Source organism: Ursus arctos, unplaced genomic scaffold (assembly GCF_023065955.2).
Source record: "Ursus arctos isolate Adak ecotype North America unplaced genomic scaffold, UrsArc2.0 scaffold_18, whole genome shotgun sequence".
In the NCBI taxonomy this organism is placed as follows: Eukaryota; Metazoa; Chordata; class Mammalia; order Carnivora; family Ursidae; genus Ursus; species Ursus arctos.
The window spans coordinates 50,798,028-50,821,434 of record NW_026622852.1 but is presented as its reverse complement, the minus strand read 5'-3'; the positions used below and the strand labels follow the sequence as shown (position 1 = coordinate 50,821,434).

At 53.8% G+C, this 23,407-nt stretch overlaps 2 protein-coding genes across 2 annotated transcripts; one reads left to right on the top strand and one right to left on the bottom strand.

Moving 5' to 3' along the window:
* The first annotated feature begins 532 nt into the window (after positions 1–532).
* On the top strand, positions 533–5,026 carry RPL35 (ribosomal protein L35). Its single transcript, XM_026513949.4, has 4 exons — positions 533–628; positions 1,074–1,210; positions 2,553–2,634; positions 4,846–5,026. Exons 1-4 carry the CDS (start codon positions 626–628, stop codon positions 4,993–4,995), a joined length of 372 nt encoding a protein of 123 aa, XP_026369734.1. The 5' UTR covers positions 533–625; the 3' UTR covers positions 4,996–5,026.
* On the bottom strand, positions 5,007–10,007 carry WDR38 (WD repeat domain 38). Its single transcript, XM_044389518.2, has 9 exons — positions 9,878–10,007; positions 9,231–9,351; positions 7,808–7,924; positions 7,603–7,700; positions 7,216–7,296; positions 6,828–6,959; positions 6,599–6,748; positions 5,558–5,605; positions 5,007–5,449 (listed from the first exon to the last, which is right to left on the bottom strand). Exons 1-9 carry the CDS (start codon positions 9,944–9,946, stop codon positions 5,321–5,323), a joined length of 945 nt encoding a protein of 314 aa, XP_044245453.2. The 5' UTR covers positions 9,947–10,007; the 3' UTR covers positions 5,007–5,320.
* Positions 10,008–23,407: the final 13,400 nt, after the last annotated feature.

The following is a 23,407-nucleotide window of genomic DNA, read 5'->3' as shown; positions in this document are numbered from 1 at the left end:
TTGAAACCGGGACGGGATCACTAAAAAAAAACGCCTTGAATGCTCTTTCCCCTGCCACATGCTGGCTCCACTAGAACGGTTTATGGAGTTGGGAGTACAGCTGTCTGATCCTGCCTCTCCCCGTCCACTTCGGATTTTAAATTCTTCCAAGGTAGCAGTGTTAATTCATCTCTGAAAACCCTCAACCCTCATCATCCCCTCTACCCCCAGGACACTGGCGCCCAGCTCAGAGCAGCGGACTGGGCATCCTGCAAGGTCTACCGAATGAATGAATGAACGAGTAAATGACTGAATGGACGAATTCGAGTCCTCACTGTGCCATCTCCGGTAAGCTGCCGGTCACCCCGGGCCTCAGTTTCCTCAAATGCTCTGCTCAGGAGGTGAGGCGGACCAGAGCAATCGCAGCTGCGGGGCTCCTCCCGGCGGAGCTAGACCCACGGGACCACCGCGCTCCCCGAGGCGAGGAGGGGGTGGAGGAGTCAGGGGCGGAGCTAGAGCTCCCTCGCTGCGGGGCCATTGGCTGCGCCCGACGCCACCCGGCAGTAGTTGTGGAGGTCAGCCCCGTCCCCTTCCTCTTTCCCTCGGTCTCTTTCCGGCGGCGGCAGCAGCGGCGAATTGTGCGGCCATGGTGAGGGCGATGGAATCGGGTGCCATCCGCGCGCTGTGGGGCTCGGGGCCTGGGGTGGGGAGCTCGAGGTGAGCGGTGGGGTCCCATCTGCCAGCCGGGCCTGTAAGACGCCGTGCGGAGTGGCCTCGCGCCGCCACAGCCGGTCTCCCGCCCTCTCCCCTGCTGGCTTGGGCCCGGAGAGCTGAGCCTGCGCTGCTGGCGCCTCCGTCTTCCCGTCTGCGGAATGGGGGTAGCGGCTCAGCATCGTGGCCGACCTGGGCGAGGGCGAGCCCGCCGGGGCCTCGGTTACCCTGCCCAGGGCACGGCCTAGGCGAGGGAAGCCAGGCCCCCAGCGCGCCCTCCTGGGGCGGGTCGCGCCGCAGGTGGAGGGGAGGATGGCCGTTGGGGGGGGGGGGGCGGAGGCGGCCCTGCCGGGTGTTTGACCCACACCTGGACTTGCGCTCAGGCCAAGATTAAGGCTCGAGACCTTCGCGGTAAGAAGAAGGAGGAGCTGCTCAAACAGCTGGAAGACCTGAAGGTGGAGCTGTCCCAGCTGCGCGTCGCCAAAGTGACAGGCGGCGCGGCTTCCAAGCTCTCCAAGATGTGAGTGAGGGCGGCCGCGTCTCTGGTGTGGGGGACACCTGTGCGTCGGAAGCATTTGTGGGTTTTCGAAGCCGGCTAAAGGAAGCGGTGGATTAAGTGATCCTGTAAGGGACCCGTGGGTTGGAATGCCATGCCCGTCCTGACCAGCCTCTCGAGCCTCCCCCTGCTCGCGGCCAGCCGCACGGGACACCCGCTGTGTGATTTTCCTGTTGTGTGCCCTGGACCATTTGGTCCTTTTGCTTGGAGTATCTTTGCTCGGCTTCTCTGACGGGAGAAAGAAAGGGTTGTCCTTCAAAGGACCTTTTCCACGCAGCCTTGAAAAGTCTGACTGGACTGGTTTTTTGTTTTTGTTGTTGTTTTTTAACCACCTGGCACTAGCGCTTGACTTTTTTTTATCTCACCCTCCCTCACTTGGTAGGTGGGTACCCTGCGCCCACCCCTCACTTGAGTTGTAGTTACCTTATTGATTTACATGCATCAAGCGTCAGGACTTGGGAAAGGGACGTGGGTTTGGAGTCTGTGGAACTGGGCACACATTTCCTCTTTTGCCACATCCTACCTAATGGGTGTGCTGACTCAGCACCCAGAATTTTTGTTGTTTTGTTTTCCTCTTCTATATAATGGGCCCCTAACAATGGACCTCTGGTGCTTGGAGGGGGTTGGATGAGTTGGGGAACACAAGTTGCATGCTGAATCCTCGAGACTTTGTTTACCAGTGATCTACCGAGTGGCCGTCCGTCATCCCCCCCCATGCCTCCTATTCAGCATGACTACAAATCACTTATTCCCAGCCTGTTCCTGTGTTCATCCTTTCCGCCCATCGCCTGCCTTTCTTTCTTTTCCTTTCCTTCCTCCCTTCCTTCCCCCCCCTCCCTTCCCTTCCCTTTCTTCCTTACCCCCCTTCCTCCCTCCCAAGCGGCCCCTCCTCTGACTCCTTAATCTGGTCACCCAGCTTGTGGCATGATTTCCCACAGTCGGCTCATTTAGGTTAGGCATTGCTTAGGTTTTCATAAACCTCTGAGGATATATGGCCCGGGATGGAAGATCTTTTCTGATCTGCCCTCCACTTCTGCTCGGTGAATACTTGACAGCTTTTCAGAAGCCCTTCCCTGTCCCTGCTCATGAGATGCCCACCTCCTAGAGTCTTCGGGCCTTACCTCCCAAACACCTTCTTTCTGGACTGGGTTAGGTACCTCTTGGGTGAATATGAATGAGCTGGTGGGGGATACCCCTGCCGTATGACATCTGGGTCAAGTCCTAAATATAAGATGCCTTCCGGGGCGGGGGTGGTGGCAGCATTGTATGTCTCCACCACCTTCACTGATGTCTTTCTGTTTTGTAGCCGAGTTGTTCGCAAATCGATCGCCCGTGTTCTCACAGTCATTAACCAGACGCAGAAGGAGAACCTCAGGAAATTCTACAAGGTGAGTTTGGGCTGGGGGAGTTAGAATGCTTAGCTGCAGGGAGCAAAGTTCTAGCCCTCCCTTGGCCAGAAGGGTAGTATAAAGAGCTTCTGCTGGGGGCCATGGGACTGGGCGTTCCAGAGCCTTCCCAACTTGTAGGTGGGTTTGCTTCTTAACCCACCATCTTGCCACCAGCATGGCACGCAGACTGCATTTCCTCAGGGCTGCAGTTGGCAGGAAATCAACAGTGTGATGGGAGTCTGGCTGGAGCCTTGGGTTTTTAATTCATTCTCACCTGAGTGAGTTTGGGCAGTCTGTGAGGATTAACTTTAAATGTTTTAGTTGTCTTACCAGCACTATCTCCATCACTTTGAAGCACCTGAGACGCTCATTTTTCAGACGGGGACCTCAAGTTGTAGAGAGGTTAAGTTGCCCAGAGTCACCTACAGATAATTGAGGGATTGGGTCTACTTTCCAAACCATGTCTTGGAGAGAGGCGGATTGAGTGCTCCTGGGAGATTTCCACAGGTGTCTGGCGCCTCAGCCGAGGATTTTTAAGCCATTTTCTGGTCTTGTCCTTTTTTTTTTTTTTTTTAAGATTTAATTTATTTATTTGACAGTATAGCAGGGGAACAGCAGGCAGAGGGAGAGGGAGAAGCAGGCTCTCAGAGGTAGAGAGCCTGATGGGGGGCTCGATCCCAGGACCTGAGCAAAGGCAGACGCTTAACGACTGAGCCACCCAGATGCCCCTGGTCTTGTCCTTAAAATCGGTGTTATCAGGGCTTACGCAGTGAAGCAGAACCAGTAGGAGACTTCATATGTATGTATACATCCATCTGATTTATTACAAAGAACTGGCCTATGTGATTGTGGGGGCTAGCTAATAAGCAAGTCCAAAATCAGTAGGCCTGGCTGTCAGGAAGAGAAGTTCATGGGCAAGCTGGAACCCAGGTGACACAGGTTGAAGCTGCTATCCTCAGGTGGGATTTCTTGGGGAGAGCCTCTGCCCTGCATTAAAGGCCTTTGAGCTGATCAAATCAAGCCTGCTCAGATTACCCAGGATAATCTCTCTTAAAGTCAGTAGATTAGGGGCTTTGAGTACATCTGCAAAATAGCTTCACATCAACATCCAAGTTAGTGTTTGAATACTTGGAAGCTTTGACCTGTCAAAAAAGCCATCGTGGTCGTGGGCTGGCTGCCTGGGGGACACTAGCATGTACTGTTGGGTGGGGGGTGCTTCCTCCCCTGGATGTGTATACATTTGTGTGTGGGAACGTCTTTCTGAGAATTGGGCTTGAAATTCTTTGATCAGGCTCTGGGGTGACCATGCAGAGGTGACCGCCTGGAAGAATTGTCTTCTAGTGAGTGTAGCCCCTGCCTGGCACCACTCAGTCAGGGCCATAGGTGAGGCCTCTGCCCTATGGTAGTGCTGTCCGATAGACTCTGCAGTGCTCGAAAAGCTCTGTCTGCGCCGTCCAGTAACCAACCTCTGGCCACATGTGGCTGTGGTGGCTGAAGGCCTGGGTTTTTAATGTAGACCGCATGTGTGGCTAGTGCCTCGTCTGGTGGACAGCAGAGCTCTGAGGGTTTAGTAAACCTGAAATGGACGAAGCCCTGACTTGTGCTGCTGATATCGGGGATGTGGGTGGACAGACTCGTGCTTCCAAACCCCCACCTTAGAGCTTTCCCTCCTCTGCGCGGCTGGTCTCTGCAGCTCTCTGCCCTGAGGCTGCTACCCACTTACCTCACCCCTGTCCTGTGCCTCCCGCTCTGAGCTATTGGCAGTTTCCAGAAAGCACCTGAACTGCTATCCTGCGGGGCTTTTGTGCACGTCGTTTTCTCCCCTTGGTACTGGTGTTCACTCAAGTTGCTTGCTTTCTAGGCTATTACCAGTCATTAGGTGAAACCTTCTTAATCTCTTTCCTCCTTCCCAGCAATGGGCCACTTGTTAGCTGTTCAGTCTTTCCCATCAGGCTCGGAGCTCCTTGAGCAGGGGCCAGAACTGATTGATCACTAGGACAGCTCTCAGCACAGGGCCTCAGTCCCCTGCTGGTGTGGGTGTACTATGCCTCCTCACACTCAGGTGTACAGAGTAACCTCTGCACCCCAGTGGCCTCCTTCAGTCACTTCCAGCATCTTCCGCAGACCCCCCAGCAGCTCAGTTCCAGCGTCTGCTGCCACAGTAGCTCCTAACCCCTGGTGCTCAGACTCCCCTGCTCTCCCATCACCCAGGGTAAGAAGTACAAGCCCCTGGATTTGCGGCCCAAGAAAACACGTGCCATGCGCCGCCGGCTGAACAAGCATGAGGAGAACCTGAAGACCAAGAAGCAGCAGCGGAAGGAGCGGCTGTACCCGCTGCGGAAATACGCGGTCAAAGCCTGAGCACTGACGTCAATAAAACACAGACAAACTGGCTGGTGGTGCTTTGTGTTTGCGGGCGTTTCGACTAACCGTGCTGGAGAGGTGGGCTGCTGTGCCCTGGCTGTGGTTACCAGGGGTCTGGTGGGTGTGAGCGGCTTCTTTGCAGCAGCTGGCAGCCCTGGTGTGGGGTTGTGACAATCCTGGCCACGGGGATCTCGTGGGTGCTCTGTTGTGGTTGGTGTGGGGGCTGTGATGTGGAACTGCCCTTACTGTCCTTTGATGAGTTCATTCTGCCAGGGCGCATGCGCTCCGGGCAGGGAGAGTTCGAGAGCCATTTGTGGTGATGCTATATCCGAGAGGCTCTGGGAGGTTTGATCGAGCGGTGGACTTCGCGTCTTGCCTCGTCAGCAGCTCCGGACACTAAGAGTTTCCCGTCTGGGGTGAAGGCGCAGGCGTGGGCCACATCCAGGACTCCCTGCCAAAAGCATTTCACTAGGCTCTGGGGGTGCATGTCCTGCCTGCCCCCAGCCTCCCCTGGCAGGCCTTTTACTACACCCTTGGGTGCTACACCCACAGGCCTTACCTTCAGGGTCTCAATGCATTTTCCTGTGTTGCAGTCCCAGACTTTCACCTGGAAATAAAAACAAGCAGAAGGGTGGGGAGACCTCACCCCACAAGTCTGGCATCCTTGAAATCAGTTTGGGGTGAGTCCTAGCCAACCTCTTAACCTGGGTTTTGTTGTCTGTGAGGTATATTTAACATGCTCAGCATAATATGCAAAAATTCAGTGCAGTGCAATTTCTTTACCCTGAAGCTATGATGAGTTTTTTTTTTTTTTTTAAGATTTTATTTATTTGACAGAGATAGAGACAGCCAGTGAGAGAGGGAACACAAGCAGAGGGAGTGGGAGAGGAAGAAGCAGGCTCATAGCAGAGGAGCCTGATGTGGGGCTCCATCCCACAACACCAGGATCACGCCCTGAGCCAAAGGCAGACGCTTAATCGCTGTGCCACCCAGGCGCCCCTATGATGAGTTAAGAATGTCAGTGCCAGGCGGTGGTACAGTTGGTTAAGTCTGATTCTTGGTATTGGCTCAGGTCGTGGTCTCAGGGTCATGAGTTTGAGGCTGGCATTGAGCTGAGTAGGGAGTCTGCTTGAGATTCTCTCTCTTCTGCCTTTTCCCCCCTCCCTGCTCCCATGCATGCTCTCAAAAAAAGGGGGCGCCTGGGTGGCTCAGAGTGTTAAGCATCTGCGCTTGGCTCAGGTCGTGATCTCTGGGTCCTGGGATTGAGCCCCACATTGGGCTCCCTGTTCAGTGTGGAGTCTGCTCCCTCTGCCCCTCCCATTAGCTTGTGTTTTCCTGTTTGCGTGCTCTCAAAATCTTTAAAAAATAAAAATTAAAAGTCAGTGCCACTAGCATCTGGGCCAGCACAGACCTTAGTGCCAGGCACTAGGTACAGAAGTGGTTGGCACCTGAGTTCTGCCCTTGGCACCCTCCTATTTAGGGCAAATAGGATGTGGACATCTCTAGACTGCTGAGGGCTCTGCTAAAGGAAGATGTTGGGATAGGAGGAGATGTTGGGTTAGATGTTGCCAGGAGGATGGGCCTGGTGGGGTGGGCTTACCATATGGGAGTAGCCAGCGCTGGCCAGCTGTGACCCATCAGGGGAGAAAGCTATGCTCTTCACCCAGGTAACATGGCCCTTGAGCTGAACAAGCAGGCTTCTGGTAGAGGGCTTCCAGATGTGGATGGTCTTATCCCAGGAGCCAGAAGCCTGGACAGCAGACAGCTCTAAGCCCTTGGGTCTGGAGCCAGCAGGGGGCCAACCTGGAACCCAGGGCAACCCAGCTCACCAGGAGGCCCGATGCCGAGTAGCACAGGCAGCTGATGTTGCCACTGTGGCCCTCCAGTTCTTGGTGGAAGATCACTGGGGTCCCCATCCGCAGGTCCCAGATGCAGATAGTGGAGTCCCAGGAGCCAGTGGCCTGCAGACATCTGCCGTGAGCATGAACCAGCCAGCCCATGCCCACCATTGTGGTTCCTAGCTGGCCAGACTCTGAGAAAGCAGGCATCCTGAATCCTGCTGCGTTTCCCATCTTACAGATTGAGGGGACAGGCTCAGAAGAGCAGAGTCACCCAGTCAAGGTCTAGAATTCTAACCATGGCTCAGCCCCAAGTGGGAAAGTGGGGGTGGGCTCCAGGTTCCTTGAAGTAGGGCCAGGCAGAGGTGGTGTGGCTCACCAGGGAGTCTGAGCTGGGTGCAAAGTCACTGCTCTGGATGGAGTCTCGGTGGTCTCCCAAGTGGCGCAGCATCTGGCCGGACTGCAGGAGAGAGCCTTGAGCTTTGGAGGGCAGCCCAGGAGTCTTGTGCTGCCAGGTTCTAGGCCTCAGATGGGTCAGATCAGGCCCTCCTTGCGGGCTGCCTGGGTAATGTGATGACACTGGGTCTGGGGAGACTACCTGGGCCTTGACAGGAGAGGAGGACAGTCCACGCCGGGTGAACCTCATGGGCAGACGGATTGCCAGCTGTGGGCAGTGAGGAAGATGGAACGACCTTTCTGGGGCCACTGTTGGGGGTGGGGTGTGTCTCCCAGTCGCAGGTCCTGCTCTGGCCACCCTTCCACGCACCTGTACCTCCCAGAGCTTCACCCGCTTGTCCCAGCCACCCGATGCCAGCTGCTTGGAGTCAGGGCTGAAGCTGACTGTCTCCACACTCCGCTGGTGACCTGCAGATACCGGGTTGGAGAGGGAACAAGGTGGAACGGGACACCGCAAGGTCTAGAAAGGAACCCAGGCCTGGCTGCTTGGTTCCTGTCCCATCCCACTTACTCACCCTTTAGGACATGCAGACATTTAGTTTCTGCTACATCCCACAGACGGATGGTACAGTCACAGGAGGTGGTGGCAAAAAGGCGGCCATCAGGGGAGAAGCGGCAGAACTTCACGGGGCCTGGGTAAGCAGCCATGGTCAGGGAACAGGGGTGCTGCCCTCCACTTTCAGCCCTTGCTGGCCGGCCCCTGCTAATCTCTCCAGCCTTATCTAACCTACCTTCCCTTCTAACCCTCTCACCCTCCAGCCACCTGGCAAGTCAAGCTTCTGTGACTTGGCTTAAAACACCCAACCATAATTTGCCCATTTGTAAAATCAATACCAAAAGCGAATGCAGGCGCCTCCCAGAAACTTTTTGAGAGCCCACCCTGGGTTCAGAGTCCCAGCGCTGGACTTCTGTATTAATAACATTAGTCAATCTGCCCAGTAATTACCAGATTTTTTTCTTGTCTTGATTATAGTAGTTACATCTACTGAGTCCTTACTGGGTGCTAGGCACTTTGATTGCATTATCTCATCCCATAGGGTAGCAACTATCCCTATTCTAAAGAGAAGGAAATAGAGGCTCAGGTGACACGACTTGTGATCACAGTCAAAAAAGTGGTTAAACATAGAGGAACCGTAAGGGATATTATGCTAAGTGAAATAAGCAAGTCACAAAAAGGAATACTGTATGATTCCATTTACAAAAGGTACTTAGAGTAAATTCATTGAGACAGAAAGAATGGGGGAAGGGAGGAATGGGGAGTTTAATGGGTGTGGAGTTTCCATTTTGCAAGATGAAGAGTTCTGGAGACAAGTTGCATAATGAACATACTTAACACTACTGAACTGTGCATTTCAAAATGGTTAAGATGGTAAATATGTATATTTTTAAAGAATTTTTTTATACTTGTAGGATTGGGGCACCTGGCTGGCTCAATCAGTAGAGGGATTCTTTTTTTTTTTTTTTTTTAAGATTTTATTTATTTATGTGACAGAGAGACAGCCAGTGAGAGAGGGAACACAACAGGGGAGAGGGAGAGGAAGAAGCAGGCTCCCAGCCGAGGAGCCTGATGTGGGACTCGATCCCGAAACGCCAGGATCACGCCCTGAGCCGAAGGCAGACGCTTAACGACTGCGCTACCCAGGCGCCCAGTAGAGGGATTCTTGATCTCAGGGTCATGAGTTTGAGCCCCATGTTGGGTGTAGCGATTACTTAAAAAATTAAAAACAAAAAAACCAGTAGTAGGATCTGAGTCCAGGTCTGTTGGCATCAAAGTCCCCAGGGACCAGGTCCTGTGTCCTTGCCCTCCTGCTCCAGCCCTGCCCAGGCTGTCTTGTCTGGATGCCCAGCTCAGTTGTCAGAGGTCACTGTGATAGGCTCTGTAGAATGCCAGACAGAACCACCGGCCTCCGCGTCCACATGCAGCCCAAGGAGCCCCACCTGCGTGGCCACTCAGCCTCCACAGCAGGCGCCCGCTCTGGGTCTCCCAGCCATACACACAGCCATCCTCAGAGGCTGTGAGCAGCCTCCGGCCATCCGGAGAGAAGGCGGAGGAGTTGACCTGGAAGGAAAGCACAAAAGTAGCGCCATCCTGGGCTCCCTGACCCCAGACTCCAGGACCAGCCCTAAACACTGCCCCAGGAACCCAGGGTGGAAGCTTGGACTTCAGGCCTCACTCTACAACCAGAGCCCAGAATTCAGGAACCACTCTTGCAGTCCGAGGCAAGAACTTGGAGCTCTCTCTGGAATCCTGTGAAACCTGAGCCTGAAGCTCAGAGCCCTCACTGAAGCTACGTAGAGGCTGGAGCCTTCTCTAGAAGCAGAGCCTGGAACCCCAGAGCCAAGAGCCCATTCTAGAGCTGAAGCCCAGAACTTGGAGTTCAGGATCTACTCTAAGCCCCGAGTTCACTTTAAAGCCAAGATCAAAAGAACACTGGAGTCAGCCAGGAGTTTGAGCCCTCTAGAACCAGAGCTTAGAATCTGTTGCCCATTCTGTTGCTGGGGGTCGGAGAACACCAGGTTGACTCAGGAACCACTCTAGACCCAAAGCCAGGAGCCTAGAGTCAGCAGAGCCCGACTGGACTCACCTCCCCGTGGTGCTGGCCGAAGAATTTCACTCTCCCCACGGCCAGCGTCCCTGGGGCCCCACTGTTCATGGGCCCCAGGCCGCCCGGCCGCTGGTCCGGCCTGCCGCCCGCACTTGGGACAGGGTAGAAGAGATGGAGGAAGTTGTGTACAAGCGGTCTCCATGGCAATCGGGGCGGGGCACGCAGTTGCCGTGGGGTCTCTGGGAAGCCGAGAGGAGAGGATGGGAGAGACGGTTCTCAGCTTCTGGGAGATGGGGCTGCGGTGGGCCGGATTAGGGACTTCCCCGCCCGGCCGCTGCGAGCCGGACCTTGGGCAGCTCCCACCGCGGGGCCAGACGACGCGCACAGCGGCCGCTAGAGGGCACGCCAGCCCCACACACCGCGCCTGCCCGAACCCGCACACAGTGGCGAGCAGTTTGCGGAGGGTTCCCAGAGCGCTTTGAAAGGAGCCAGTTTCCCCTGGTGCACAATGGGGTGGTTCATCCCTGCCCCTGGGACGCCAGGCTTGAGCCAAGGGCAAGGCCTGGCACATGGTGGGTGCCCAGGAGAGCCCACCCTGGTGCCAAGACCGCTCTCCTCCTGGAGTGCCCAGTACTGAGTGCCCAGTACTGAGGCTGAACAGCTCCCATGGAGGGAGCTGGAACCGAGAGCCAGGTCTGCCCTGCAGAATGTGGGGGAGCAAGAGTAGTGTGTGTAAAGCACAGGGCATTAGAAAGTGGGGTCACTTGTTAACATCCTGGCAGCTGAGAATGTGGAGGATGTGGAGGTGGTGGGAGGAGGTCCCAGGAGCTGTCAAGTTCCCAGTTGGATAGTGAAAGCTGAAACCAGACAAGAACAGGACTTGGTTTCAATGTTCATTTTACAGATGAGGGAACGGAAGCCCCACAAGGTGGGGGCACCTGCCCAAGGTCATTCAGGCAATAGGAAAGGAACTGGGACTTTAACCCATGTTAGTCTGACTCTGGAGGCCTGTATTAGGACCATCCGCCATGAATTCAAGGGCCCTCAAGCAGATTGCCGAGGTCCCTAACTCCTGGTACATCTGGGAAACTGAGGCCCTGAGGGGGCAGATTTGGCCCAGTCATCCAGCACCTCTGTGAGGGAGCTGGGGCAAGGACCCAGTCCCTTCCCCACAGTGGGACAGGGGTGGAAGAGAGACACCCTCCCTGCCACTGTCCACTGGATTCCAGGCTCCCTGGTGGCAGGGGGTGGGGCAGTTGGGCTTTGGGAGCTTCAAACTCAAGGGTTCCCAGCCGTGACTCACACCCCTCCCCCCAGACCTCTTTGCCAGATTCTTCTCACGAGATCCACTGTGCTCTTGCTCTATTTTAGGTCCCAGACAGTCTGGCGGGAGAGGGGGTGACAATGGTGGCTTTGAGGCGGCCCCACCCCCATCCTAACGCCAAAAGGGCCCAGGTCACTGAGTTGGCTCCTCAAAGACCCATCTGAGTTGGGCCTATAAGGCTACCATCTCATCCCCAGATGTGGGTGCATACACAGCTCCCCATAGCTGTCTGGCTCCCCAGGCCATCTCCTCCTCCCTCTGCACAGGCACCCACCCGAAGTCCAGCCCCATCTGGCATTTCCCCAGCCAGCTGGTTGTTCCTGCTCTACCTGGAGGGCTCAGAACCGCCTAACCTAGCCCAGCCCATCACTCCCAGTGTTCTGTGAAGAGACCTTGTCCACCAGGCCCAGGGACTACTCAGCTGGTAGAGGTGGAGCTGGGGTTAAAATCTTTTTTGGGGGAGGGGCACCTGGGTGGCTCAGTCAGTTAAGTGTTTGATTTCAGCTCAGGTCATGATCTCAGAGTTGTGAGATAGAGCTGCATGTCCGGCTCCACACTGGGCATGGAGCCTATTTAAGATTCTCTCTCCCTCCCCCTCTGCCTGCCCTTCCCCCTGCTTGCACGCTCTCTCTTAAGAAAAAAAAATTTTTTTTTCTTTATTTATTTGACAGAGAGAGAGAGAGAGGGAGCACAAGAGCACAAGCAGGCGGGAGGGGCAGAGAGAGAGAGGGAAAAGCAGACTCCCCACACCGTGATGGTTGATCCCAGGATCCTGGGGTCATGATCTGAGCCGAAGGCAGACACTAAACTGACTGAACCACCCAGGCTCCCCACTGCCCCTTTTTTTAAAGTAAGCTCAATGCTCAACATGGGGCTTGAACTATTCACGACCCCAAGATCAAGAATCACATGCTCCACTGACTGAGCCAGCTAGACACCCCCAGGATTAAAACCTTTTTGCTTGACACTGGATTTTGTGGCTAGAACTACCAGAATTCTAAAAGCCAAAGCATGCCCAGCTCTCCTGCCACATCCTATCCCTGTGCCCTGCCCTCCCACCCCCACCTTGTCCCTGAACTCAACTACAAGGGCCCTTTTTCCCATCCCTCCAGCTTCACTCCCAACTGGGTCCTGTGCACACAGGGTTCCCCATCCTCTGGCCTGATGCTTACCTTGGGATCTAGCTCAAATACCACTTCCCCTGGGCACCTTCCCTTGCCCATCCCCCAGACTAAGTCAGAGCTCCTGCCCAAGAGATGAGGCATTTGAGCCACAGGTCTGGATTAAACCCGAGTTCTGCCAACTACCAGCTCTGCATAGTGGGCAGGTCACCTGATCACTCAGTGCCTTGTTTCCTCAACTGTAAAATGAGCATGCTCACAGTGTTTGTCTTATAAGGAATTAGTGAGATGGTGCCGTCAAGGGCTCCTGGTATGCAGTAAACACTGAAAGAAGTGGGGGAGGCTGTGACAGCCACAAGCCTAAAATCCAGACACGAAGCTCTGAATGCCCTTTGCCAAGCTCACCCAAGCAGCCTGCAGCCCAGGGATACCTCACGATGTAGAGAGAACTTAGTGCGCGGGGGCAGTCTGACTCCATGCCCAGCGGGGCTGAGGGTTTGGGCAGAGGCTGCACCGGCAGCAGGGTGTGGCCCATGGTGGGGGAAGGGAGGGCGAGAGTGGTGGATCACAGTCACCATGGCAGCAGAAGTATTTCACTGGCCCAGGTTCTGCCCATGGGATTAGGGGACCCCGATTCTAGCCTCTCCAAAAAGGTCCTCGGAGGATGTTTGCCACCCCTTGACTGTCTCTTCCTTCTCAGGGAGACTGCCACAATCTCTCCTCCCCAGCCCAGATTGTCTGGGGAGGGTTTTTTTGCTGGCCTTTCCTACTCTCACTTCGACCCTTGAAGGTGACCCACAGTCCTGGGACCAGCCTTGCCTCTCTTCTTTTTCTCAAAATACCTGCCTTCCCAGGCCCCTTGGTTCCCTCTCAAACTGCCATGAGTACACAGCCACTCTAAAGAGGAAACTGGAAATTCAGAGAGGGAAATTACTTGCTCACGGTCACACAGCTAGAAAGTAGTTAAGCTGAGATTCAAACCTATGTCAATAACCCTCAAGGCCTTGGCTCATTCCTTGCACCACTCTTTCAATATAGCTTGGGAAAGTTGGGGTATGGGCCCCTGTCCGCCCCCAAGACACACCCCCCCACCCTTGTGAATGGGACCTCACTACCCCTCAGGACAGCCTATCCCATCATAGGAAACTCTTATTATTGGAAAGTCCTGGATGAGTCAGAATCTGCCTTGTACTGTCTAACAGAGTGAGAGACAGGCCCAGCCTGCAGCCCTGCAGTTCCACTCCAGGGACACAGCCAGCTAGCTCCAAAGGGCTGCAAACAACCCAAACAGTCAAAAACTGTAGAAATTAATGATTGCATAAACAATGGCAGCTCCCCGGCCAGGGAAATAGCAAAATGTAGCTCTGCGCAGAAACATGCCAACGTCTCACACGTTGCTTGGCAAAAAGCAACGGGGCTGAAGATGCTCTAGACACGACCCCATCAAATAAAAATCAAGACCTGCCAAAGGCAGCGCTCCATGACTCAGGCGTACGTCCATAGGTACTGAAACTTCAAGAAAAGCAGGGAATGACAAACTCCCAAATCACCAGAGTGGTTAACTATGAGGAGAAGGAGGGGACGCAGGCGGTCTGGAACAGTACTCGCTCCTGGTGATATTCTGGCTCAAAGCTGGGCCGTGGGCATCCAGCTATTTGTTGGATTATTCTTTAATACTCCACCCTGCCTATCTGGCCCCTGCCCCCCCCCCCCCCGCTTCTGGCTTCCTCAGCCCCTCCTTTGTTCCTTGTCCCCACCACCCCCAGTCCTGAGCAGTTTAGTGCATCACCCGATGCCAGGGTTGGGATGCGCTTTCCCACAGTGCCCCAGGAAACAGAGAGGGCTGTTTTGTATCGAGAGCCATTAGAGGAAAGGTGGAAAGTCAGATGGCCCTGGTTCCTGCCAAGTTTCCAGCTCCCAGCTCCAGTCCTAAATTGCCATCCTAAACTGCACCTATTTCCTTGAAGTGCTGTTTTTGCCAAGTGAGCTCCATTGTGGTTTTGTTGTTGTTGTTGTTGTTGTTGTTGTTGTTGTGTATTGTTTTGGTTTTTGTTGACCTGCCTCCCAAAGGGCTTTGGCTAAAACATCTCTGTGATTTTCACAGCTGGTCCCCTACTGTTGTGTCTTTGGGGCTTCTTCTCTGGACTTTCCCTGCAGTTACTTGCACACAGGGATCCTAGCTTCCCAACTGGGATCAATACCTGGGCCACCTTTATTGGAATGCACTGTACTTGTCATTGTCCCTCCTACCCAAGTGTGGAGACCAGACCTGGAAACATGCTCTCTGTATGGACCAACAAGTGCCAAGTTGAAAGGTACTGTCATTTCCAGTTTTCTAGACACTCAAACTCTAGCAATGCAGCTGCATTACTGGAGGCATTTGTCTTTTCAACAGCTGCATTATTCTAGTGACTCAATGAATTTGCAGTGAGAGCTTTTTTCCCACGAACTACTGCCCAGCCAATTCTCCCTCCCCTATATGGTACTTGCACAATGAATTCATCGGAAACACGCAAAATGTTACGTTATGCTGGTTAAATGTCATCCTCTTGGATCCCAACCAGCCATCTAGTCTTGAAAGCATTGTACGTCTGACTTCCATTGCACGAAACATTGATTCCGCCACCGCGGCAGCTGAGAATTTTATGAGGTCTTCCGTGTTCTAAATTCAAACTGTGAAAATGATGATCAATGGGAAAGGATATAGACAGAGCCCTGTGGCCTACCACTAGAGACCTCCACTGATTCTGTTTGGTGTTCGTTCTTTCTTTCTTTCTTTCTTTCTTTCTTTCTTTCTTTCTTTCTTTCTTTTTCTTTCTTTCTTTTCTTTCTTTCTTTTCTTTCTTTTTTTCTTTCTTTTCTTTTCTTTCTTTCTTTCTTTCTTTCCACTCATCCGTACCCATCCACGCCCATGAATCATGAACTAACTGGGCGGTGAAGGAGGGCGCACTCCCTTAGGAGCAGATCTGGGTAAGGAGGAGAGCAACGAGCTCCTACCTCAAGCCGGGCTCTCTGGTTGCAAACAACAGAAACCATCCATGGCCAAAAGAGACCATATGGAAAGGCACTGGGGGGAGTCAAAGATGGGAAAGACCGCAACACTGACACGCCAGGGAAGGACAGGAAGCAGGGCAGTTATGCCAGTGGCCCAGATGCCGCAGGATCCTTGGAGAGCATATGATTGGTCCAGTATGGGTCACGTGCATGTTGGGGGGGCGGGGCACCTTGATTGGCACTCCTGGTAGGCTCTGGGCTTTTACCCCCAGCTCCCCCCTTCTCTGCTAATGTATCAGGGATCTCCAGGCTCAATACCTGCTGTGCCTAGTGGGGTCAGGAGCGAGATGAGTGCGTACAAATCTGGCTCCACCATCCTTCCTCTGTGACCTCGGAAGTTACCTAACTGTTCTGTGCTTCCTTTTCCTCATGTCTGCAATTGGGATAATGATTAATACCCACCTCCTACACTTGTTTTGAGGATTGAGTTTTAAATACATGCAAAGTGCTTGAAACAGCGTCTGGCACATAGTAAGCGCTCTGTGTTGGCCAGCTGTGTTGTTAAAGTATTATATCGTGAATCCACGGTTTTCTAGGGTAGCCCAAAAGATAGGAAGATAAACTCCCAGGTCTTCCGGAAACTCTGGGAGGTGTATCTGGAAAGGGCGCAGTTGCTCTGTTGGTCAAGGAGAGTGGCAAGAGCATAGGGGTTTCATTCCCAGGGACCCTCCTTGGCGTTTCTAGTCACTGCGTCCTTTTCTGAGCACTCTTCAGATCGCTGCTGGATAATCTGTCCAGAACTGCTTGGCAGTCTGTGTTGGGCTAACGAGTCCATGATTGCTGGACTCACCCTTTCTAGAAAAGTGAGACTGCAGTGGCTTTCTTCTCTCCTGGCTCCTGGCCGCTGGCAGTTCTTTGTGGTATCAGAGTTAAACCTTCTGTTCTGGCTTTCCTGACGTACAATTTGCTAGACCTAGAAACTTGGTTGTGTTTATTTACCTTACTATATTTTTAGCAGGTTTTTTTCTAAGACTGTTTTTCTGTTTGGGTAGCAGAGTGACCCGGACGCTAGAGGGAACCTGAGAAGCTCAAGGGGCTTGACCACCACCCACTCTCCCGAGCGTGGGCCGGGGCCCCCAGCCAGTGTTCCAAGCTCTCAGGTTCAGGGACACTTATCCACAGGGCTCTTGGGCCAATCCCACGTTCCTGTAACTCTTACAGAGAAGAAGAAATCTCTGAGGCCCTGGGACAAGCACCAGGAAGGTCATGAACACACTTCTCGTGCCAGGCCCAGATTAGGATGGAATGAGGGGGGCGGGGGTGGGTGTCCAGGCAGGGCCTCTGTGACAGGCTCATCCAACTTGTGGAGACAGGGCCTCAGCCTAGCCAGAGAGGACTTTTATGGTATTCCATTTATTTCATTTTTTAAATTCTTTTTTTTTTTCTTAAGATTTTATTTACCCATTTGCCTGAGCGAGCATGCACAAGCAAGGGGAGCGGAACGCAGCGGGAGAAGCAGGCTCCCCGCTAAGCAAGGAGCCTGATGCGGGACTCGATCCTAGGACTCTGGGATCACGACCCAAGCAGAAGGCAGATGCTTAATGACTGAGCCACCCAGGTGTTCCTGATTTTTTAAATTCTTAAAACATCCTGGGCACAGCAATGTTAAAGAGCAGTCTAAGGACAGAGGGTCAGTTGCCCGTTTTCCCAAGCGCCCAGTGTGGTAGCTGTTACTCTTCAGGCGAGATCTGTGCGGGCCTCTCGGACAATTTCAGACAGCACTTGGCCCCCCTTGCCCCTGGGGTTGTGCAGATGGAAGGCATGGGTCCAGGCCTCGGGTCTGTCTGACTTCTCTGTCTCTTCTGGGCACTATGTTTCTACACAGCTTTACTCCTAGCACACAGGCCGATGTTTTTAATTTAAGACGTTTTAAATTACACACTGGCTACAATATATATAGAGAGAGAAGGCTAAAAAAGAAAAGCGCAAGTGTCCATTCACTCCCCCATACCTCCAGCTTCACTCCTTAAAGGAGGCAGCTGTGAACAGTTGGGGGGTGGACATCCTTCTACTGACTTCGCCTTTGAACCCTGTCTTCCCTCTGTAAAGTGGAAACAGTGACGCTTGGTCCATGGGGCTATGGGAAGGAAAAGGTTGTCTCCTTAAATGAGACAAAGTAAACAGAGCCTCGCCTGGGGCCGCGTGCCTAATAGGTGCTCGCTGCTAGTTTCTCAGTGGTTACCAAGAACTCGTGCCCCTTCAGGCCTCAGCCACTCCATCTGTCTCCCCAGCTTACAGCCTGGAGTCAAGCCCCACCTACTGCTTTCTAGATGCATCCAGAAGAAATTAGCTGCAGGCCAACAAAAATCAGGGCAGAAGGAGAGGGGGTGAAACTCACGGCTCTTAAGGGCCTGCCTAGAGTGATTGATCTCAGATGATACAGACAACTGAGTACCATCTTATCTTTTTGCAGATGAGGACACTAAGGTCTGAGTGGGGACGTAACTTTCCCCTAGCCAGCGTGATTGGTGGGTGGTAGAGCCAGAATGGAGGCCAGGCCAGAGTCCTAAACTGTCCTTCCAGCCATGCCACCCCGACTGTGCTCAGCCCAGGCCCAGAGGAAGTCTTGAAAACGCTTTCTGAGTGATGAGACGCATGAATGAATGAATCAGTGGCTACATTATACCTGTTCTATGTCTCTCCGATAAGTACAGCTTTGGTTTTCCTTTCATATACCTTATTTCCTGTGATTTTTTTCACAATGACCCCACCTGGCAGGAAGCTTCACCCCCATTTCACAGATGGGGAAACTGAGGTTCAATTTGCCCCAAGGCAAGGAAACAGAACCAGAACTGAAGCCCAAAGTGGCTGAACTCAGAGGCCCTGTGTACTGTTTCCTCTCGCCCCCACTGCTCTCACCACGGTGCCTGGGCCAGCTCGGGGGGGCCTCCGGAGGAGGCTAGTATGGGCGGGACATAAAGCAGGTGCTCAGCAGATATTGAACCACCAGATGCCTGCATGAATGCCCTGAGAAAATGTATGCATTATTTGTTTGCTTGGAACCAAATAAATGGTGAGGCCTTCGAACACTTGCTCAAGTCTCCTGATTGCCCATCCCTACCCCAGCTGGCTTCAGCCTTCCCTGAATCCTATATAAAGAGGTCCCAAATGAAGCTGATGTCTAGCTCCTTGGTCTCCCTGCATCTATCCTGGCTCTGTGGGAGAAGAATTGGGGAGAAGGGTAAGGTCTGGCCCAGGCTCTGGGGCATCTGTGAAGGTATCAGACCAAGGTTGGCATCTGGTGGCCCTACCCTCACCTCCTGGTGTTTTGGGGGAACTTGACCCTACCCTAGGAAGTACCTAGGAGGGCAGATCATCTGGCAGCAGAGCCCTGAGAGATGAAACCAGTGGCACCTACCCTGGCTGACCCAACAGCATCGGAAAGACAGGCATGGCCACAGCTCTGCTCACAGAGTTGGACTAAACCCTGTCCTACCTCATTGAGTCCTCCCAGTGTGGCCCCAGGTGGGACCTGGACCAGCCGTGGCCTGACACTTGACCCAGAGAACTAAGGGACAAGAGCCCCAGAATGGGTGGTGACTCCTATCCCCGTCTGTCCCTTCGTCCCTGGGCTGCTGACACACCTTGGGCCCTGAATGGAGCTCCTGGAATCCCACTGGAGCTGGGAGCAATGGGCTTGGCTTCAGGGCAAAGTGGGGAAGAAAGAGAGGGGATGGGCATGCGCCAGACCTCACACCAGCCTCTCTCTGCTACCTTTCCCCTTTTTTCATTTTTTCTTTGTTTCTGTCCTTCACCTCCATTGCCTTCCTCTACTTAGATCCCTCTCTCCTGCTCTTGCCAAATCCTGCCCCTCAACCCCTGTGCTCCTGCCACTTGAGCTCTGGAAGGCCTGAGAGAGGCTAGGGAGGAAGACTGGGCTATCTTTGGGCAGTCAGAGAGGTCATCTGGGAGGAGACTATGGGCTTCTAGTCTTCTGGAATTAAGGAGGTATCTGTCAGATACAAAACAGGGAGAAAAAGATCTGGAAGGCAGAAATGGGGTGTGGGCCACCTGGGGGAACATCTATGGGAAGCAAGAATAAGAAGCTGAAAAAAGGTGCAAGAAATGGAGGCCTTAAATGCCAGGATAAGGGTGTTGGCTCACATCCTCTAGGCAGTGGTTCTCAGAGTAAATGTCATGGAACCCAGAGGGTGCAAGAAAGAACCTGTTGGGGGGGGCACCTGGGTGGCTCAGTCAGTTAAACTTCCCGCTCTTGATCTCAGTTCAGGTCTTGATCTCAGGGTTGTGAGTTCAAGCCCTGCGTTGGGCTCTACACTGGGTGTGGGGCCTACTTTAAAAAAAGGGGGGGGGAGAAAGTAGGAACCTTGGAATTCCTTGATGGGGTAAATGAAAGGTTGGGAAGAGGAGACCCAGGTGTGAAATTCTAGGCCCCTGGCCCTGCTCCAGCAGCCAGAATGACTCTAATTTCACAACATTTATGGGCTGTGCTGCCCCAGGTTCGGTGTGAGCAATGGGGAATGGTATTCAGCAGGGACAAGGGGGTGGCCCAACGTGGGCTTTGGGAAGCTAGGCTGGCTGCCCGAGAGGAAGAACTGAACTCCAGAGGTCAAGTAACCCACCAGGCCTTTGTGCAGAGGTTCTCTGGCCTCCTGACCTTTTCTTCTCAGGCCACCAGGAGGCAATCATAATCATAATAACCCAACCATCACCATGCTGGCAGGTGCCATGCTATGTACATTATATTACATTTTCACACCAGGCAAATACGTTTGCAGATGGGGATATCGAGGGCCTGGCAGAGGAAGAGACTCAAAACCAGGGTCACCAGCCAGCTTCAGTGGCAGAGTCAGGATGCAGACCCCGGGGGCTGGCGGCCACGGAATGCCGGGCCCCCTTGGGCAGCACAGAGCAGGTGTGGAGCAGCTGCTGTGGTGTCCGATCCCAGCTGGAGCCTCTGGCAGCTACAGCCCCCTCTGCCCACCTGCCCTCCCAGCTGTCTCAGCCACACCTGGCACCCATGTGCCCTGTGGCAATCTGACCAGTCCAAGGAGACAGCTGGTAGGTGGGGGATGGGAGATAAGGGTAGGGTGGGAAGCAGAGCTCCTGCCAGAAAGCAGGAACCAGCAGGGCAAGGAGAGTCCAGCAGCCTCCACTTGCTGTGGGACCTTGAGTTCCTTGGGCTAGGGCTGCTCTGAGCCACCTGGAGTTGGGGCTCGAGGATTAACTAGAGGCAACTTGTGGCTTCCTAGGCTCAACTCTTCATGCCTGGAACAGTGCCCTGGCCCCCACAGGGCAACACCAAGCCCTCCACCCCGCTCCAGAGTGATGGGAATGGAACTGACCAGCTCTGTGATCCCAGGCCAGTGTCTTAGCTTTCTCATCCACAGATCGAGGGGGTTGATGGCTGGGATGCCCTGCAGGCAGCCCCTCCCTCCTCCACTTAGGGACTGGTCACAGCAACCCCACCCCTCCCCCAGGCCCCGATCTTCCTCAATGGCCATTTTGTGTCGTTGCCAGGGGACTGCTGTTTGCTCAGCTGCCCCAACCCTGAGACCTCACGATAATGGACGCCTGTCAGCCTTGGGGCCCCTGTGTCTGGGGCCCGGGGGGGTGAGAAGCTCTCTCCTTTAGTCTGTCTGGGGCATTGTCCTTCCCTTCCTGTCTGGGTGGGGGTGGGAGGCATTTGTGGTCATTTCCTCTCAGACTTGTTTCCCTTTCTAGAAGCTCAGGCTTGAATCTCAGCCTCCTGCCACCCCCAGCTATGCATTCCCAAGCAAGTCCCAGCAGCCCTCAGCCACAGTTTCCCACCCTGTAAAGACTTAATACCCATCTCTAGACCTGGGTTCAAATCCCTAGTTCAAATCTACCACTTATTGGTCTTGTGCCATAGCCTCTGTTTCCTCATCTGAAAAATGGGGTTATCAATTGTACCAGCCTCACATTAAAATGGAATCTTACAGCCCTGAGCTGCTTTATACTTGCTTTGGCAAGTCTCCTGAACTCTCCAACCCTCCACTTTGTCCTCTTTAGAGTGGGGATGATAACGGGACCTGCCACATTCTGGTGGGAAGTCACGAGAGAGAGCACAGACCTGGCACACAGGAGATGCTCAATGAATGCTGGTTTTGAAAAACACCTCAAGAACAACCAGGCAAGATAGCCACACATCCCATTGTTACCAGGACGAAGACTGATGGGGCGCCTAGGTGGCTGCCCTCCCCCACGTCCCCGGGAAGTCTCTTTATTTCTAGATTGAATGCATGTGGTCACGCCATGCTCAGAATGATTGCAGTCCCTTGCTTTATGGCCCAGTGTGGTCACTTTTTTCAAATGTTGCCTTGTCCTTGTAATGGCTGTGTCTTCTGCAAGCATGGGCTGCAAGGTCCTAGATTTTTGTTATGCAATAGATCCTTTATCTGAGGTTTTGCTTTCCACAGTTTCAGTTACCCATGTCAACTGTGGTCTGGGAGCAGATGATTCTCCTGACCTATAGTCAGGTCAGTAGTAGCCTAATGCTAGGTCGCGATACCTACGTCATTCACCTCACTTCGTTGCATCATGTAGGCTTTTTATCACCTCACATCAGGGCTCCTGCAGCTGGAGGTCACGGTCCCAGTGCTCCAGGAGAAGTGAGGCTGAACTCCAGCGCGGCAAACCTGGAGTCTGGAGTCGGGGAGGAATGTGTGACGATCCTGATACCAGCTGGATGGAGGAAGGGCCCCCAGTGAGTCTCAGGAAGAAGTAGTTTGCAGAGCATGGGGGTGGGGATACAGAAAGTCCCTGGGAGGGCAGCCTCACCCACAGGGTCCCTCTCCAGTGCCCACTGGCATCACCAGGCCCACCCTTAGGCTGGGAACTCTGCTTCCCCATTTAGGATGCCAGGGAAACTGCTCAGGTCTGCTCAGCCTGCAGAAGTTGCTGAGGAGGGAAGCCAAGATGCTCGCAGGCCAGGCTCAGCAGCCCTGCACCCTCTTCTTGTGCTCTGTCCCACGTATTGTCAGGAGGATCTGTCACCAGTTTCTTGTCCGCACTGGTCTAGGCCTCCAGGAGGTAGCAACAGCCCTGTGACTGAGCACCTACCATGCACCTGGCAGGGAGCGCACATAGTTCTTTGAGTCATCGAATGCATCATTGGCCCCGCTTAACAGATGAGCAAAGTGCCGCTCACAGGGGCAGGAACTTGCCTGAGCTCCCAGCCAGATTGGAATTGTGCCCCTCATCCCACCCACGGGCTCAGATTCCAGGCTGCCACACCCCGCCCCACCCTTGGCCTTGGCATTCTGCCTTCTCCCAGCCCAGTCCCCCAGCCCCACAGCTGACATCCTCCCAGCCGCTTCCGTTCCCAGAATCCCCCGCCCTCAGCTGCCAGCCTCAGCATCAGCATATGCTGCTTTCCAGCCCCTCACGTTCCACATCTCTGGGCCGGACGTGTGCCGCTCACCAAGGGGCTTACGGGGCCTCAGGGCTGCCGGCAGCCTTTCTCTAGAAATTGCGATGCATGGCTTTGCCTTTCTTCTTGCTAATTCAATCCTTTAAGCTCTTGGGCAGTTTTTCCAGAGGGTGAGCTTCCCAGAAGGGCTTTGGGATAATAAAAATAATTGCTAGTAACTTGTTGAACATCCACTAGTTGCCAGGTACTGTGCTAAATGTTCTCCTTGCATCATCTCATCTAATCGGTTTATCAGTGCCCTGAAGTAGGGCCCCATATCACTCCCATTTTACATGGGGAAACTGAGGCTCAGGGAGCTGGAGGGACCCTGCTCAAAAGCACAGTAACAGTAGTATCCCACATTCGCTGGGCCTTTAGTCTGTGTCAGACACTGTTCCAAGCACTCGATACATATCAGTTCATTTAATGCCCTCCATAAGCCTGTGAGGTCATTACTCTTCTACCTCCCTATGTGACAGGTGGAAACAATGAATTGCCCAAGGCCACATAGCTAGGAAGCGTCTCATGGACCACTAGGAGGTAGAGGTGGGATTTGAACCCAGGACCCACCGCATGCAAGCCCCAGTTCACCCCTAGCCCTCCCCTGGGAGGCAAGGCATTAGCCAAAACCAGGCCTCAGACCGTGGGACAGCTCCCAGCACATCACGGCAAAAACCACA

What these genes read in the sequence shown, in the direction of transcription:
- RPL35 (XM_026513949.4), top strand. An exon ending in GCTTCCAAGCTCTCCAAGAT is followed by an intron (nt 1,211 to 2,552) that starts GTGAGTGAGGGC and finishes TCTGTTTTGTAG; the next exon opens with CCGAGTTGTTCGCAAATCGA. An exon ending in ACCTCAGGAAATTCTACAAG is followed by an intron (nt 2,635 to 4,845) that starts GTGAGTTTGGGC and finishes CCCATCACCCAG; the next exon opens with GGTAAGAAGTACAAGCCCCT.
- WDR38 (XM_044389518.2), bottom strand. Translation starts at nt 9,946, where the DNA reads ATGAACAGTGGGGCCCCAGGGACGCTGGCCGTGGGGAGAGTGAAATTC. An exon ending in GAGGCTGAGTGGCCACGCAG is followed by an intron (nt 7,925 to 9,230) that starts GTGGGGCTCCTT and finishes CTGCTTACCCAG; the next exon opens with GCCCCGTGAAGTTCTGCCGC. An exon ending in ATGTCTGCATGTCCTAAAGG is followed by an intron (nt 7,701 to 7,807) that starts GTGAGTAAGTGG and finishes CGGTATCTGCAG; the next exon opens with GTCACCAGCGGAGTGTGGAG.